General features: G+C 37.3%; 1 protein-coding gene across 1 annotated transcript in view; it reads left to right on the top strand.

The window, feature by feature from the left end:
• Positions 1–1,598: 1,598 nt before the first annotated feature.
• The window catches only part of EYS (eyes shut homolog), a 782,127-nt gene continuing 766,605 nt past the window's right edge, over positions 1,599–17,120 (top strand). Inside the window, exons 1-2 of the mRNA XM_071548512.1 lie at positions 1,599–2,367; positions 4,540–4,653. Of these exons, the coding sequence (XP_071404613.1) occupies positions 1,614–2,367; positions 4,540–4,653 (868 nt within the window). The 5' untranslated portion in view covers positions 1,599–1,613. The remainder of the gene's footprint in view (positions 2,368–4,539; positions 4,654–17,120) is intronic.

The raw sequence follows: 17,120 nt of genomic DNA, 5'->3' as shown, positions 1-17,120 counted from the left end.
ACACTTTTCTCATATCTTTAAAGGCTTAAACAGTGCTGGTCACTGCTGCACAAAGGCCCTGGGATAGGTTCACATGGCCAGTAATTGACTCATAGGAAATAGATATATTTTAGATGCTTTCATGCCAATTTAGGTGACAATAGGCAAAACTGAATGTCACCCTTTGATACTATCCTATAATTTTCAAAATCTCATTGAGTCTTTTAATATTCTTCGACTAAAGGTTTCGTCAAATACTATCTTTCCTATCCTACTTTGATCTTTCAGCATAGTTCAAAGTTTGGTCCAAAATACTTTTGAAGTACATGGAGGAAAAATAGAACATTTAAGGAAATCATGTACTTAAAGCAGCATCATAATTCATGAGCACTTTAGTGGTAGATATGTAGGTGTAGAAAAATGCACAGCCACAGGAGATTCCACATATTGTGCAAAAATGAGAACAATGTTACCTAATTTCGAACTATAAATATTATTATTTTTATTAAATTACTTCCCTTGTAAGATAAATTTTATTCTTTAGAATAATCTTCTTATTTGTAAATGTCAGTTTAGGAGCCACTATCTTCAAATGTAGATAAATATTGTAAAGTGCCAAATAAGTCTACTGAGGGGAAAAAAAGACTAAAAGTGAGGAAAAAACATCATATTTAAGACAAGTTAAACCTCTACTAAGGCAAAGCTATTGGCAATTTCTAAGTTACTAAACAAAATACAGTGTTTTCGTAATTTTGATTATGACTCCAAGAAAAAGCTTCAGAACCTTATTTTGATTTTCTTTCTCTAATCACTCATCTCCGTGCAACAAAAATTTCTGGATATATTCAAGAGACAAAAAAAGGCCAGTCTATAAATTATTAGTCATGGAGGACTCTGTAGTCTGTTGCCTTTGACTATGATACATAAAATCCTCAACCATATGATTAAGGACCTTTGGTCTTCAGATATGTACTTTGAAAACTAAGGATTTAATGAAGTGTTTTGCTGAGTGTATATGAACAGAAAAGGACTGAGTTTTGCTTGCATGTTTTCTTGATAAAACCAAAATTCTTATGCCCACATCTTCAGAATATCTATCATTTTATCCTCAAATAATAAATAATTATCAAGAAAATATTTATGGTTAAAGATCATGACTAGAGCTTAGGTGTTCTGGTTTAATTCCTAGTTTCGCCACAGATGCCCTATCTGGAATAACATTAGTTTTTCTGAACAGAGGGAGGGAATATGGAAACTGTATTTTTTAAGCTCTTTCTCTTCTGCAGGCAAGTACAATGAAATGTACTAAATAAAAATCAAATGTTTAGCAGGAATAAAAATAGGAAAAATCTGACTTCTGCTACACTGTTACAGTTCTGATCAGTTAATCAGACTTACTCTAATTTCCCATTAGAGTAGTTAGATGTTGCTCTTGCTTTGTTGCACATTTTCTGTTTTTGTAAAGAGGATTTAATGTTCAATTGTATTTCATGTGAAAACAGAAATATTTTCTTCTGTTTGAATTCCTAGGCTGCCATGGAATATACACAAGATCCTTAAGGAACAGGTATTCTGAGGCTATCCTCAGTAATGAAGCAGGTGTGAAAGACAACTTCCATTTGCCAGGTGAAAGGATGCCTACAAAATCAGCAGTTTGCATGTTAGTGTGCTTTCTTCAATTCTGCATTGTAAATGGGCAGGTGACATGTGAGAGGCAAATGACCACTGAATGGAGAGTGGAACCAAAACCTACCGTAATCAAATGGACACCAAGAGGAAATGTCTGCTCAGACTTTTACACTGAATGCTGGAAGATGAATAAAGGCATTCCTGGGGAAATCTTGGAAGAACAAAACCTCAGTATCCCTCAGATATGCCCCTTAGAGCTTCAGTTAGGTGATAGTCTCTTCATCTCCTCTGAGCCATCCTTTCAGTCCTATGGAATGAATTTGGTAAATGTCTCCAAGGAAGAATTTATTAACTGCCCTAAAGCTGGTTTTCTTCAAGAGCAGTTGATTTTTGTTTGCCAGATAAGAGGACTGCACCAAGTTGACCCAAACTGGCTTGGTGTTGGAACTCATTACTTTGCAGAACTTCATAAGAGAGGTCCCCTATTGTGCAACATGGGCCTTCGTCTGAATGTAACCGTGAAGCAGCAGTTTTGCCAACAGTCTCCAAATGCACCATTCTGCTCTGGGCATGGAAAATGTCTCAGCCATGTTTGGGAAAAAGCATATTATTGCCACTGTTTCTCACAGTACACTGGAACATTCTGTCAGAAGTTTGATGTATGCTCCACTAAACCTTGCCACAACAATGCCTCCTGCACTGAGAATTCAGAACTTTCTGGAGAGTCTTATGAATGCACATGTCCTCCAAAATTTTCAGGTATTTCTTTTTTGTTTTAGAAATAAATGTTATGTAAATCGTATACTTTCCTTAATGTATGGCAAAACAGTAATGCTTTAGCAAGGCTTTTGTATAATTTGATTTTCCATTGCCACTACACACCTGCACTGAGTCTCTTTTACATGTAATCACTTATAGGAGACTGTGAAAGCATTTGAAGACAGTTTGTACTTGCTGACATTCATAAGTGCATTGTAGAGAAAATAGAGTAAATTTTTATCATGCTTCTGTCCCACATAAGCATGAAATATTAATAAATACATGTGAACTTACAGAAGTAACTGATTTATTAGTGATTCACCAGTTCAGGTTTTTAGACCAAATAACATAAATCATTTGGAGTAAGCTCCCCCAAAATTAGTGAGTTAACTAAACTGATGAAAAAGAGTAAGCAGTTTTGTTTGACAGTTCATTCAATCTGCTGAAAAAACCCTCCCTTTTCAGTTTCAGGATGTTTTAAATTACACTAGGGAAATTTTTAAAATCAAAATTTATTTTTAATTGAAAGCTCAAATATTTAATTAGAAGAACAAGCCAAACAAAATACTTAATTTTTTCTTCCAGATTGTTCTATACCATAAAGTTCCTTTCAAAGGGAATTTGTTAAATATACTGTCATCACCAAATTAAACATTTCACAAATGGTTAAAAAAAAGTCATCTAATTCTATCTAGAAAATATTGCAGTACTTACTTAAAACTCATTGGAGAAACTGAATTTTGGGTTGGAGTTGGAATACTAGAGAGTACAGCATGATTAGATAAATTCTTACCTAGCCATTTTCTTCATTTTATGGAGTTAAAAAAGGGGATTAAGGAAATGATGAGTATATTTTCCTGCATTCTGAACAGTGGGATTTGGGTACACTTTAGAAAGTACCAGAAATACTCATTCACATGACAAAATGGATTGCTGTAGCTCTTTTTGTCCTTGTCGAGTAGAATTCTTGCAATGTTCCTTTACTGGACTGAACTTCCTTGTTCTCACAATAGTCAAGCTATTCTATGAAACACAGCTGATGAGTCATGAACAAGTAAGGTTCATAGAACACAGAAATGAAGGTTATGTTGCATAACGTTTGCTGTAATTTATTTTTAATTGCTTTTCAAAGTGCTTAATAATTTGGTTACTAATGCATTTGCCAATGGACAATTATGCAGGTATGAATGAGTCAGTGTTATGAGAAAAATATTTTTATAATTATTCAAAGTGTAGTAATACAGTTGGAAACACTGATGGTAGGTAGTATGTTTTATATTTCTTTTATGATTTCTTGGGGCTGTGTAAAATGCTTTGAAAATAATATCATCAAAAAGTGTCAGGTATTAATTTAACTTAAATTAATGGAGAAATTCACAAGCAATTCTGTTACAAGTAATCACCATGCTTAATGTTATCAACAAGCAATGCTTGAACTATATTCTTAGCCTATATAGGAAAGTTTTAGGTAATGCATTAAGTTTGTACTGACAGTACTGATCACATAAATAAGCTATATATAGAAAAGAATTAGGAGAATAAACAACCATATGATGTAAACAAGGATTAGGAGAGTAAACCACCATATATTATGGATGTGGCTACACAAGAGTAAGGGAGGAAAAAGCACCTCCCATATTATAAATTCTATTAAACATTTGAAAGGTTGTTGAACTGTCAAGAAAGTCATACCAATAAATCAAGTGGCAAGCATAATTATCTGGTATTTAGACTTGTGTGCTGTAATACTATAAAGAACTTAAAACTGGAATTGTAGTTTCCAGAAGGCTGCATATTAAGAATAATTCCATCAAATTCCAGTCCACATATTCCACTCTTGGTCTTAATTCTGGAAGAAATGTTAAGCTTGATTCATGTTAAAATGAAATAAATACTACTATTCTAGCAACATTTCTGCATTTTAAGGTGTATGTGAATTTGCAACTGTATGGCAGATTACATTGAGCATAGTAGCTCTTATAAAAGCAGATGAATATCTTTTTATCTTGCTTTAGAATTTCAGTAAATTTTTGGAAAACTAATGAGCATTAACACAAATACCTCTCCGTCTGACTAACTAATTGTAGCTATAAATCTGACATTTAAAAAAACTTCACAAAACCCCCTAAAGATTTACTAAAGTTCAATGTTCCTATTATTCCTTTCAAATAGGTAAAAATTGTACAGAAATAGTTGGACAGTGCCAGCCATCTACATGTTTCAATGGTAACTGCATCAATGTTACTCCAAACACTTTTCTTTGTAAATGTGACAAGGGCTTTACAGGTAAGAAACACCTTTGTTGTCTGTGTTGCAATAACGATTTTCTGTGTTATAATAATGGTATGAACTTTTGCTTTATTAAAACTGTTTAGATGATTGTTGCACAGTTTTCCATTTCCTCAGATTTTTTTAAAATAGATTTTATAAAATAAAGTTATCAGACTTCCATGTGACTATTCCAAAGTACTCATGTACTGAAATAAAATCATATAAATGGTAGAAGCTTTTCATAATTAGCACCTTTCACCTGTTGGGCAGTATAACACAGGAAGACTCATAATCACTTTCTCACTGGCTCTTAAAAACAGAGTTTGCAAGAATCAGAACTCTCTGGATTGATGATTTGGAATGATCATGACAATTGTATTCATAATTTCAGTATCCTCTCCATAGACGTGCTATAAATATAAAATAGAAATACTTAGTGAGTCATTAAGCTCGTGGTTTAGGAGTGTTTCTTGATTAAAAAGAAGGAAGTTTATTGGTTTATTTATGATATATTGGACAAACAAGAGGTTTTAATGAAAAAAGTTGGAATCAGAAAATGTATCTAAAGGCATCCTATTGTAAACATTCTTTGGGGGGTAGAAGAGCAGTCAAACTAAAAAACATTATTCATTCTGTGCTTCACAGCAGAAATTTACTGGGTTGATATTGGAAAAATAGCAATACTCAGAAGAACTTTCTTTAAGGATGAGCTAAGTATAAAGCTGGCTCTTGAATATCCAAGGACAGCAAAACTTTTCAAAATGTCTCCTTCTCGGGAGCCCCAATTATTCCTGACAATCATAGAATATAAACAAATTATTAAATGGAGATGAAGAATTAAAAACAAAAAGACTTAAGGGAGTTAGAGGGATCCAAGAATCAATTGAGCCAATCTCTATTTTCATAGGGAAGAACTGAAAATCCTTGTTGACATTTTATTTAAGTCTGTGTGGAACTATTTTTTAGAAATTGGGATAGATGTGCTGAATTCTAAATTCCTAGTAAATCTGTTTGATACTACTCTCCTTTTTCTCCATTTCCTTCACTGTAAAAACATCATGGTTGTTATAATTCTAAGAAAACTGAAAAAAAACCCTCTCCTTTTCAAACCACAAAAGTCCAGTAGTAAAGTTTTCAAGAGCTAGTCTTTCCTCTAATAGTTCTAGTCTTTTCAGAACACTTTCTCTTGTGCTTTCATGAAAATTTTGAGGGCATATTGCTTTTGAATTTTTCCCAAAATCTTTTTTATCCCTGCAATGTTGACCTGATGAAGGAGAGGAAAGGAGGAGACAGGAGGAACATCCTTCTGGATAGAGTAAACCCAAACCCATCATGACATGAAAGTAGTTCTGTACTCTGAACCAGTGGATGGCAGCAATCATTATAATCTGCTCTCCAAGTATCTCTGAAGGATTGAGGAGAAAAAGAGAAGGAGAAAAAGAGTGTGAACTAGCTGCCTATTCTGCACTTAGCTAAAAGAAAATGGGGAATTCTTTCTTATTTGTAAGCATAAGTATCATAGTGGGAGAAGGCAGACTTACAGGAATGGAACTAATATTTCCTGCTCAGATATAAATTGCCTCAGGTCCTGCTGTAGGAGCAAAGTGTATAGTAGATCAGCATAGCTTGACACAGGACTGATTGACTAATACACAGTATAATTTTGCAATTATTTGCTCACCACATGTGGTTGTTTTAAATCTACATTTCTTACTAGGATACTGTGTTAAGGTGTTTGCTAGCACAAAGACAATTTCAAGAATAGTTACCAAAAAAAACCTCAAACCCCAGCCCATGTGTAAACAGACATCTTTCTGTGAAAACAGACATTTTTCTTTTGTTGTTCCATGGTGGCTGTATGGTGTTCCAGACAAGGTGAGCTGTGTAGTTATGAATCTTGTAAATTGAATGCTATTTTAATTGCATCAAATGGGCAGCAAATTCAAAACACTATTCTGTTTTCATATTGAACTTTTACACAGAAAACGTAAACATAATACCAAGATTGTGGACATTATGTTTAAGGTTTTGTAAACTTTGTCATACCATTTTTCTAAAATGAGGTAGGGCTCTGGCAGTAAGTTCATATGATCTGAATGAAAATATGAACTTTTCTTGTTACTGTAAATTGATGGGATGAAAATAAAATTTTAATAAAATTATTTTATACTTACAATTATTATTTGTGAGTATTTATTCAAAATACCTAAAGGTTTCTGGGTTCAATTATTTTTGTTCAAAGTGATAGAATGAATCTATTGGACAAGCAATGTAAATTATTTTATGTCAATTATGTGGGGTTTTTATTTATTAGTTGTTTAATTCATTCACTGGGATCTCAAAACCCTCTTTATACTTTCCTGTAATAACATTTTTGACATAATAGCAAACAGCTAACATTAGGCTTGCCAATGTTCTTATGATTGAACACTCTAATTCAGACCAGAATTTGCACCCTTAGACTTACTAAGAAATGTTTAGAGAAAGGGAATATGGGCAAAAGAAAGATGAGTTGGGTACAGAGAGGAAGGAGGTATAAAATAAGTTGGTAGTGTGTGAACAGTTGTTGCTCAGTACTCTTGTCTGACTCAGACCTGCAATGAATCACTGTAATCTATCCATTCATCCATTCTTTCTATTAAATATATCTTAACTCTTTCCATACAATCTCACTGTCTCCCCATTGGTGAGTGTTATAAGATCTAGATGCCAGAACTGGAGAGACAAAAGTGACTGAATTTGGGGTCTGCAACTGGAATTGGGTCACTGGTGATGGTGGTCCTGTGTTTAGTGCCAGCAGCTGGACTGAGAGCCTCAACATCGGCACCTGAAGGGAGACCACAGGTCATAGGAGCATGTGTCTGCAGTGAGACAATTTAGTGCCAGTGAATGGCATCAGACCTTGGGTGATTGAAGCTCTCATGTGTGGTCCTGACTGAAGCAGGTGAGAGTTTCAGCACCAGCAGGTAGAGAGGGGAGCAAGAGTGACAGGGCCTGTGTGCCCGGGCGTGAGCCACTGGGGCGACCAGAATGTTTATATTTTCCCATGTGCATGTGCACTTCATTAGCAAACCTCAAACTGGACTACCTGATGAGTGGGAGTCCCAGGATCTGGGTATCAGTATTAAATGAGCTGAGGTCCCACACTGCTATTCAAGGGGTTCACCTATGTGTCTGTCCTTTTGAAACTGAGAGTAAGTCCTTTTGAAACAGAGAGCTTCAATCCTGATCAGTCAGAGAGATGACTGGGATTTGGTTGCCTGTACATATTTTATATGAATGATGGTATTATATGTGGGTAATGCCTTACCTGGGGGTAGTCTATATACATGGCAGTATTAGTGTCCTCTGCATGTGTGCGTCTCTGGCATACATGCTTGTCTTGACTGCTATTCATCCTGCAAAGAGGAAAGCAACAGCTGCATCCATTGGCCTAGGAGAGAGGGACTGCCAGGTCTTTGAGTGCACTGGGCTGGGCTCCTCCATCAGACGAGGTGTCTTTTATGTATCTCCTAACAAGAAGGATGTCAAAAATTTGATGGATGTTGTGATCCTGTTCTGAACATGCATAGAAAATTAATGTGACTCATTCTCAATTAATAGGAAATAGCAATATCTGTAATAGCACTGCTCAGTGTGCTTACCCTGGACAACATTTAGTGGATTAAGAACAGTAGTTTTCCATTTGAGTATGTTTTGTTGAACTGGGTGGCCTTTTACTCCTTAGGTGGGAAGATGGGACTGATTGAAAACCAACTCTCTGTAGAGCACTTGAGATTATTGAGGGTTTTTTCACATATTCCTGTAATGGAGACTTAAATTTCCTGCCTTCCTCAATGGTCCAATTGGCCTCTTCACAGACCATAATGAGTTCCCTCCTCATTTTGAGACAGGAGATACTGTAAGAATGAGGTGATTTTGCTTGGAGCCACTTTGCTAGAACTTCCATCATCCACGTGCTTTAGTTTTAATTGGTCTCTTCACTTAATCAGTAAATTACACACAGAGTACTTCTAAAAAGGTCATAATTGTAAAGAGACCTCACTATATATGTATACGGAGAGAAGAATTTATTATTTGTACAATTAGTGTTTTAACAGCCTAATAGTTCAATTTTTCTAGTACTAACACTCATAGCCCACATTTATACCCAAAAGTATACTAATAATACCTCTAAAAATATTAGGCAGAAAGCTTTCCTACTATCAATTCTTTACTTTGGTATTATCTTCAGCTTTCTAGCGCAAGTCTTCATCCCAAAATCAACAGAAAAACCTCCCTCAAGTAGAGAGGGCAACAATTAGATCAAGTCTTCAGCATTCTGAGGTCTTCATTGAGAGGAATGTGACGTTCATGCTACAATTTTCGCACCTGTCAGTCAAGGGACCATCTCAGTCTTCTTTTACATGTTTCTATATAGTTGTCTGCTTCCTTTTTCCAGGCTGTCATTTGTAGCCTGGCAGTGGTCCCACAGAGCAGTTACATGAACAGTCAAATAAAACTGTGCCCTTGAGGATGGCTGAGCCACAGTTAGGGTTGCTGAGTTTCAGTTTTTGAGCAGGCATCTCACCTCTGTTAGCAACTTGGATGTCATCTAAAATGAAAGTCTGGAGAAGCAAGTAAAGATAAGCAGTTAAGAACTATTTGTCTCCTACTATATGTATTTTTTTAATCTGAAGTCTCCCTCACTTATCTGCAAACATTTTATCCAGAATAAGAAGAGGTCTTTGTGGTACTTTTTTGTCATCCTGTTCTTTAGCTAGCATGGCTCAGTCTGATTGCCTTTTACTTTTTTTTTTTTTTTTTTGAAGTAGACTTCCAGGATGATTATTTATCCTTACACACTTATATAAGGTTTCGACTTTTAAACCACATAAAGTATATTGTTAAATTTTGTTCCACACTAATTTAGAGATTTGTATAGCCTTGGTTTGTAGGACTTCCATACTAATGCTTAAAGGTACTGTGCACATAAGTGCACATTGAGTTTCAGTGTTTTTTCTTTTTTTCCTTTTCCTTTCTCAGTCTCCTTGTTACCTTCAGATTACTAACATAGCTGTTCATAACAATTTTATCTTTAAAAATATCTCTGCTCATTTTAATCTGAATGCAATTGTAGTTCACTTTATGTTTAAAACAATTATTGTAGGAAACAATTTTTAAGAAGCCATTAAGAACATAAGTTTCCGTTGAAAGAAGCTTGGAGATCAGTTCAGAGATGGGGTTTATAGGATAGAAATAGAAGTTCTGCCTGCAATTTCCTCAAGTATTTCATGTAATTACTCTGAATAGGAAGAAAAATGAACCCCATATTGCATAGGCTAGGGTCTACAATAGTGTTTATTTAAGTAATATAAACATAATACTGTGAAAATGGGTTTAATAATAGGAGTTCTAAGGTACAGCCAGAGTGTGCCTACATGTAGAAAATCCACAAGAAAACACAGATACAAGTCATATCCAGAACCATAATACTTCAGTCTTAACAGCAAGGAAGGATAAACCAAGTGGAATATAGCATTTAAAAATGTAGATGGGCATCAGAACTGAAAACCAAGACACACTAATCTTGTTTGGATTTGCTGGAATACCAGGCTGAAAATGCTTATGACTTAGTGAGTAGGATAAGGCAACTGATAGTCTTATACTAATACCAAAGCACATTTGACAAGATTTTTACCTTTTCCTGAAAATTAGATTAAGTCCAAAAGAGTAGATGGGCTCATCAATGACAAAGTCACTGTCACACAGGTCCTGGTATTTAAATGGCACTGATGCACGTATCTTGATGAAATGATAGATATTGTGACCCTACTGTATAGAAGCTCTTACATCTCAACAGCTTTTTGATATTTCAGGAAGACAATCATGACTAGACAAGCCAAGTCCACTTGTTGTCAGCAGGAGATACTTTAACAGCACACTATCTAATGGTCGGTAAGAACAGCCGCTTACGCTCTAAACAGTTCTGAGAGACAAATAGTGTCCATATTTTCAAAGCAGTCAAGTCATATACCTTGAGAATGACCTACTGTGAATGACATGTGACACAGATGTTATAAAAGGCACCAGCATTTATGAACATACCAGGTAGGAATAATTTTTATAGACATAGATCTGTGAGGTAAAGTTCAGTAGATACATCTTGAGCTATAAAAGATGAAGGAAAATTGGGAGAGGAAGGAAAGAAGAGAAAGAGGAAGAGAAAGGAGGAGGGAAGGAAGAGGAAGGAAAGAAAGAGGAAAATGAAGGAGGGAGGAAAAGAGAAATGGTAGAAAGGAAGACAAGGATGGAAGGAGGGAGAAAGGCAGAAATGTTGGGAAGGTTAGGCAGTTTCTCATCAAATCTAGCATTAAAGCTGGCTGCAAGCTAATGGTACTCACCATTTACTCAGTAGATCATTATATTGCTCACTTTGTCATGCTGTAACGTCTCAAGATTTGTATAATGAGGTACCTTTTGTTATATTTGATACTCCTGGAGAGAAGTTCTGTTACTAAAAACCCCACAGTTCCAGTCACACAAATGGTTGAAGAATCTCAGCACAAGTGTCAGCTGGTGATGACTGCAATATCATAGTTTCATTAATTATGACTTCATAGAATTATACATCTTCTTAGTTAATTTCCCATCTTTATATTTCACTTGCGAATTACTTTAGCAAGTGCATTCTAGTGTGCAAAAGGTCTTTTTTAATGAAAAAGATAAAATAGATTTAATATACCTGATAAGGTCAGGAACATTTGCTGTTTTGTGCTTTAAATAATTTTAAAATCTCATGTCATTTTTCTTCTGTCTTTTTGTGCATCCTGATAGTTCTGGTGTCTTTTTCTTTTCCAACTTAGAAAATAAATCAACTATGCTGAAAGACCTATTTCATTTGACATCGATGTGCTTTGGACTAAAATAATATTTAAATTATATTTTTCCACAAGTGATCACAAATAGTTTTATTTATGTGAATTAAAAGATGTGCTTGTTGATAAAGACCTTACTATATAAAATATTATCATAAGTCCTCAAAAACAAGAAGTGGAAGAACACAGTTAATATCTTAATATTCTTGATGACTGTGCAACAAACACTTATAAAAGCAGCCTTCTAGAAAACGGACCTTCTTGAAGAAACTTCACATTATGTTTATGTACTAAATCTAGACTTTAGGAAATAATAGGATCTGTAAAGCACTAAAACACCTTCAGTATGTAAAAGGTGCAAATGAAACTGATTGATATTTCAGATACAGGCATAATTCAGTAACATTTTTTATTACTGTTCCTGTCATAATCAGGATTGGTTTTCATGTATGATTGAAAGCAGGAAATCAACATTTGTAAGCCTTTCAGAGCTAGAAGAGTGTGAATAACGGTGCTGCAGGGGATGCAACTACAGCTTTTAATAGAGATGAATATAAAGACTTTAAGCTATTAGAGAGTATCCAAAGGAGGGCAATGAGGATGGCAAAGGGTCTGAAGGGAAAGCTGTAGAAGGAGCGACTGAGGTCACTTGTTCTGTTCAGCCTGAAGAAGAGGACAGTGAGGGGAGACCTCATTGCAGTTACAACTTCCTCCCTAGGAGAAGGGGAGAGGCAAGTACTGATCTCTTCGCTCTCATGACCAGTGACAGGACTCGAGAAAATGGCAGGAAGTTGAGTTGGAAGAGGTTTAGGTTGGATATCAGGAAAAAGTTTTCTCCCAAAGGGTACTTGAGCACTGGAACAGGGTCCTGAGGAAAGTGGTTACAACACCAAACCTGTCATAGTTCAAGAAGTATTTGGATAATGCACTCAGGCACCTAGTGTGAATTTTAGAGTGTCCTGTGCAGGCCAGGAATTGGACCCAATCCTGACTAGTCCCTTCCAAATCAGCATAGTTGAATGAATCTCATTTAAGTAAGAAAAAGAAAACACCATCTCTACAAATAACTTTCATACGTGCAAAAGAAGGAGCTTTTACTTGATACCATCATTATTTAAAAGGATATAAAATTATTTAAAATCAGAAGAAGATGAGACCTGTGGGTCCCTTCCAACTCAGAATAGTCTGTGATTCTGTGATTCTCTAATCTAGACTCTTCCCCCTTTCTTCAGGAAGTACAGTTATATTTATCATCTGTTGCAAGCTGCTGGCAGAGGGAGCTGCACAGTGCCAGGTGCAGCTGGCTGCAACCCACCCACAGCAAGGCATGGCCAAGCCTGCAGCCAAGGTGGGGTCACCTTGGGTGAAATGTAGTTAAGAAAGGGCAAAGTGCTGCACAGGCAAAGTGGAAGGAAGGAAGGAAGGACAAAAATATGTGAGAAACAGCCCAAGGAATACCAATATCAGTGAAGGACAGAGAGGAGGTGCTTCAGGTACCAGAGCAGAGATTCCCCTGTAGCTGGCAGTGAAGACAGTGGCAGAGCAGGTTATTTTCCTGAAGGGTGTATAGCAGTTTGGAGAGGCCTGGGAAAGGGGGAAGGAAAGGTGCACCTTTAACATTAGTCTTAAATCTATTTTAATTACCAATAAATTCAACTAATTTTGATCTTAGATGTCTTCAGCCTAAATAATTGTATTGTACTTAATTTGAAGAAGATAAAATTAGCTGATGATTTTGTGTTTACTTAACTCAAATGTTTTATCTGGTTTAAAAAGACAGGCATTAAAAATGGCTATCAAGACCAATGAGTCTGTCTTGGGTTGAGCTGGCAAAATGCCAACTGTCCAAGACAGAGTGAAAAGGGTTCCTCCTCCCCCCAACTAGCTAAGGGGAAAAGAAGAGGGAGAGAGGAAAAAAAAACTTCTAAAGCTAGGTCTATGCTGAAACTAACTACATGTATTTATACAGAAAAGAGAAAATTAAGAGGATACTACAATATAGCACACACTTACACAAGTTATGTATAACAAGAAATAATTTCCCCACTTCTCAGTAAACACAAATTCTACCATTTTAACTACAAATCATTTTAGAGAAGTTAGTTTCTTAGAGACAGACTTAAGCAGAGAGAAAAGCTAAGAACAAACATTTTACTTCCCTCAGATAACATGATGTTAAGCCGGTGCTCTGGGCTTGGGCCTCCCCATCCCTCCTGGGACAGCAGAGTGTCTTGCTGGGACCACAGCTGTGAAGCAACTGAACAAGCTACACCCACACACCAGCTCTTACCCCTTTTGAGATGATGCAATATGGTATGGAATACAATATTATTGGCCAGAAGAAGTCAGCTGTTCGCTAGCTCAGCCCAGCTCAAGTCAGCTGACAATTCCTAGGCCTAGCTGAACTTTTAAAACTTAAATTTAGGCCCATCTGGCCAAACTCATAACAGAGTCAAAAAAGTTTCAGACCAAATACTAAATAACATTTGCTTTGATGACAATAGAATAATACTTAGATATGAAGAAATATATTGTAGGATACCAGAGTGATTGGCTCTACATACTCAGTTCTGGAGCATGGCATCAGCAGAATCAGTTCTTTTTCTTCCAGTATTGTATGCACTATAAACCCACTTCCGGACATGCTATGGGTTGTGGACAGTTTCCTTATCTTGTTACACAATTTTATATCTTTAATTGGTCCTTTGTGTGCATTGCACTGCAGTCTGATATGTTTCTGTACTTTCAAAGCCTCGGCATGGAATTGTTTGGAGCACCTGCCACAGTCTTGTGATTATGTGCTTTTATATACCTGTCTAGACTGCAATAGCCCACAATGAAAAACAGTGGTGTTTAAAAACATATCAGAGTATATATAACTTTCCCAACTATTTATTCTATAATCTGAGTAACTACTGCAATTTTTGTTACGGTTTTAAATGTTGTTCCTTTCAAATTGTAGCAAAATCATAATATGAAGTCAGTGAAGACATACATTTTGATCTTACTTGGTCTGCCCTAAAATTATCTGTCTCTCCATTGACAACAACTATATCCCAGAAAGCAAGCTACTCACTTTCATGTTTCAGTTAAATGCTTAAAATTTATGGAGAAATGCTGTGGGTTTCATTACATTAGCAAGGAAAAGGGGATTAGTCAAAAGGTACAAACAAACAGGGGAATAGGGAATAAGAAAATGTTTGGACATAAATTCTACTTCATTGTTAGTTTTAGTTCACAGAATATCACAGAATATGCTGAGTTGTAAGGGACCCATAAGGTTCATCCAGTCCAACTCCGGGCCCTGCACAGAACCATTCCCAAGAGTCATACCATGTGCCAAACACTTCTTGAACTCTGTCAGGCTTGGTGCTATGATCACTTCCCTGGGGAGCCTGTTGCAGTGCCCAGACACCCTTCAGGTGAAGAATCTTTTCCTCATATCCAACCTAAACCTCCCCTGACACGACTTAAGTCATTCATTCAAGTCATGTAACTTGTCAACACAGAGAAGAGATCAATCCTTGTCCCTCCTTCCCCATGAAGAAGTTGTAACTGCAATAAGGTCTCCCCTCAATGTCCTCTTCTCCAGGATGAACAGACCAAATGCCCTCACCTGCTCCTTATATGGCTTCTCCTCAGGCCCTTCACCATCTTTGTTGCTCTCCTTTGTACACTCTCTAATGACTTAATATCTTTCTTTTATTGTGGTGCCCAACACTGAACACAATATTCAAGGTGAGGTCGCCCCAGTGCAGAGCAGAGGGGGACAATCCCCACCCTCGACCAGCTGGTAATGTTGTGCCTGATGCTCCCCATGACACGGTTGGCCCTCCTGGCTGCCAGGACACTGCTAACTCATGTTCAGCTTGCCATCAACCAGGACCCCCAGGTCCCTTTTCCTGGCACTGCTTTCCAGCATCTCATTCCACAGTCTATATGTACATCCAGGATTGTCCCATTCCAGGTGCAGAATATGCCACTTTACCTTGTTAAACTTCATATGGTTGGTGATTGCCCAGGCCTCCAAGTATTCCAGGTCTCTCTGCAGGGCCTCCCTGCCTTTGAGGGACTCAACAGCTCCTCACAGTTTTGTACCATCTGTAAACTTGCTTAGTATCCCTTCCAGTCCTGTGTCCAAGTCATTTTTGAAGATGTTGAAGAGCACTGGGCCCAAGATGGAACCCTGTGGAATCCCACTAGTGACAGGTCACCAGTCTGATATTACCCAATTCACTATTACCCTCTGTGCTTGACCTGTGAGCCAGTTGCTCACCCACCACATGATGTGTTTATCCAACTGTGTACTAGACAGTTTGTCTAGAAGGATCCTGTGAGAGACACTATCAGAAGCTTTACTGAAATCCAAAAATATGACATCACCTGGCTTCCCTTGATGAACCAAGTGGGTTATCTTTTCATAAAAGGAAATCATATTTGATAAACAGGAGTCTCCTGTCATGAAGCTGTGCTAGCTGTGGCCATTGACTGTATTGTCTTTAAAGTACTTTTCAATACTTCCCAGAATAATCTTCTCCATTACATTACCAGGCACTGAAGTGAGACTGACAAGCCTGTAGTTTCTGGGGTCCTCCTTCCCCATCTGGAAAACTGGGACGGTATTCACCAGCTTCCAGTAAGCTGAGGCCTCCCTCGATTCCCCAAATGCCTCAAAAGCATCAAGGAAGGTTTTGTGATGATATCAGCTAGCTCTTTATGGATTCTTGGATGAATCCCATCAGGCCCAATAGATTTGTAGGCATCCAACTAGAGCACCAGATCCTCCACAGTTTCAGTATCAACTGGGGTTTGATTATTCTCACAGTCATAATCCTTCAGCACAGGGCACTGAGACCCCCTTGGTCCCTCATCTGTGTTGAAGACAGAGCCAAAGAAAGCATTGAGCACCTGTGTCTTTTCTCTCCCTGTTTTTGAGGTGTCCATCCTCATCTTGTAATATGCCAATGATATTTCTATACTGCATATTGCCATTAATTTATTTGAAAATACTCTTTTTATTGTCCCCTACATTTCTGGCTGGTTTCAACTCCAACTAATCTTTGTCCACATGAATTTTCTCCCTTCAGTGGCAAGTAGTGTCTCTGAAATCTTCCCATGCCACCTGACCTTGCTTCCACTTGGCATATACCTTCCTCTTTTTTGCCTTATCTCTAAGAGAAGATCCCTGCTCAGCCAAGCCAGCCTTCTGCCTTGCTTGTTTGTTGTTCCCAATATTTGGGAATTGCCTCCTCCTGTGCTCGTACGAGGTGATGTTTGAAAACTGACCAGCACTAATGGACTCCAGCATCTGCAAAAACATTTTCCCGGGAGACTTTACTTACATTCCATGAACAGCCTGAAGTCTGCTCTCCTCGTGTTCAGGGCTGTAATTTTTCTGGCACTTTTAGTCCTGCCAACAGAGATTTTAAATTCGATCACTTCATGGTCACTGTGGCCAAGATGGTCACCAACCTCCACTTCTCTCATGAGATACTCTCTGTTGACAAGCAGCAGATCAAGGAGTGCATCTTTCCAAGTCAATTCTCTTAGGATCTATTCCATACAATTGTCATCCAGGTTTTTTTAAGAATCATCTGGTGCAGGTTGTACTAATGGTGTGATGCT

The sequence above is a fragment of the Pithys albifrons genome, chromosome 2 (assembly GCF_047495875.1).
Source record: "Pithys albifrons albifrons isolate INPA30051 chromosome 2, PitAlb_v1, whole genome shotgun sequence".
Taxonomy (NCBI): Eukaryota; Metazoa; Chordata; class Aves; order Passeriformes; family Thamnophilidae; genus Pithys; species Pithys albifrons.
The sequence above is the reverse complement of the archived record's forward strand: the minus strand, read 5'-3'. Positions and strand labels throughout refer to the sequence as shown.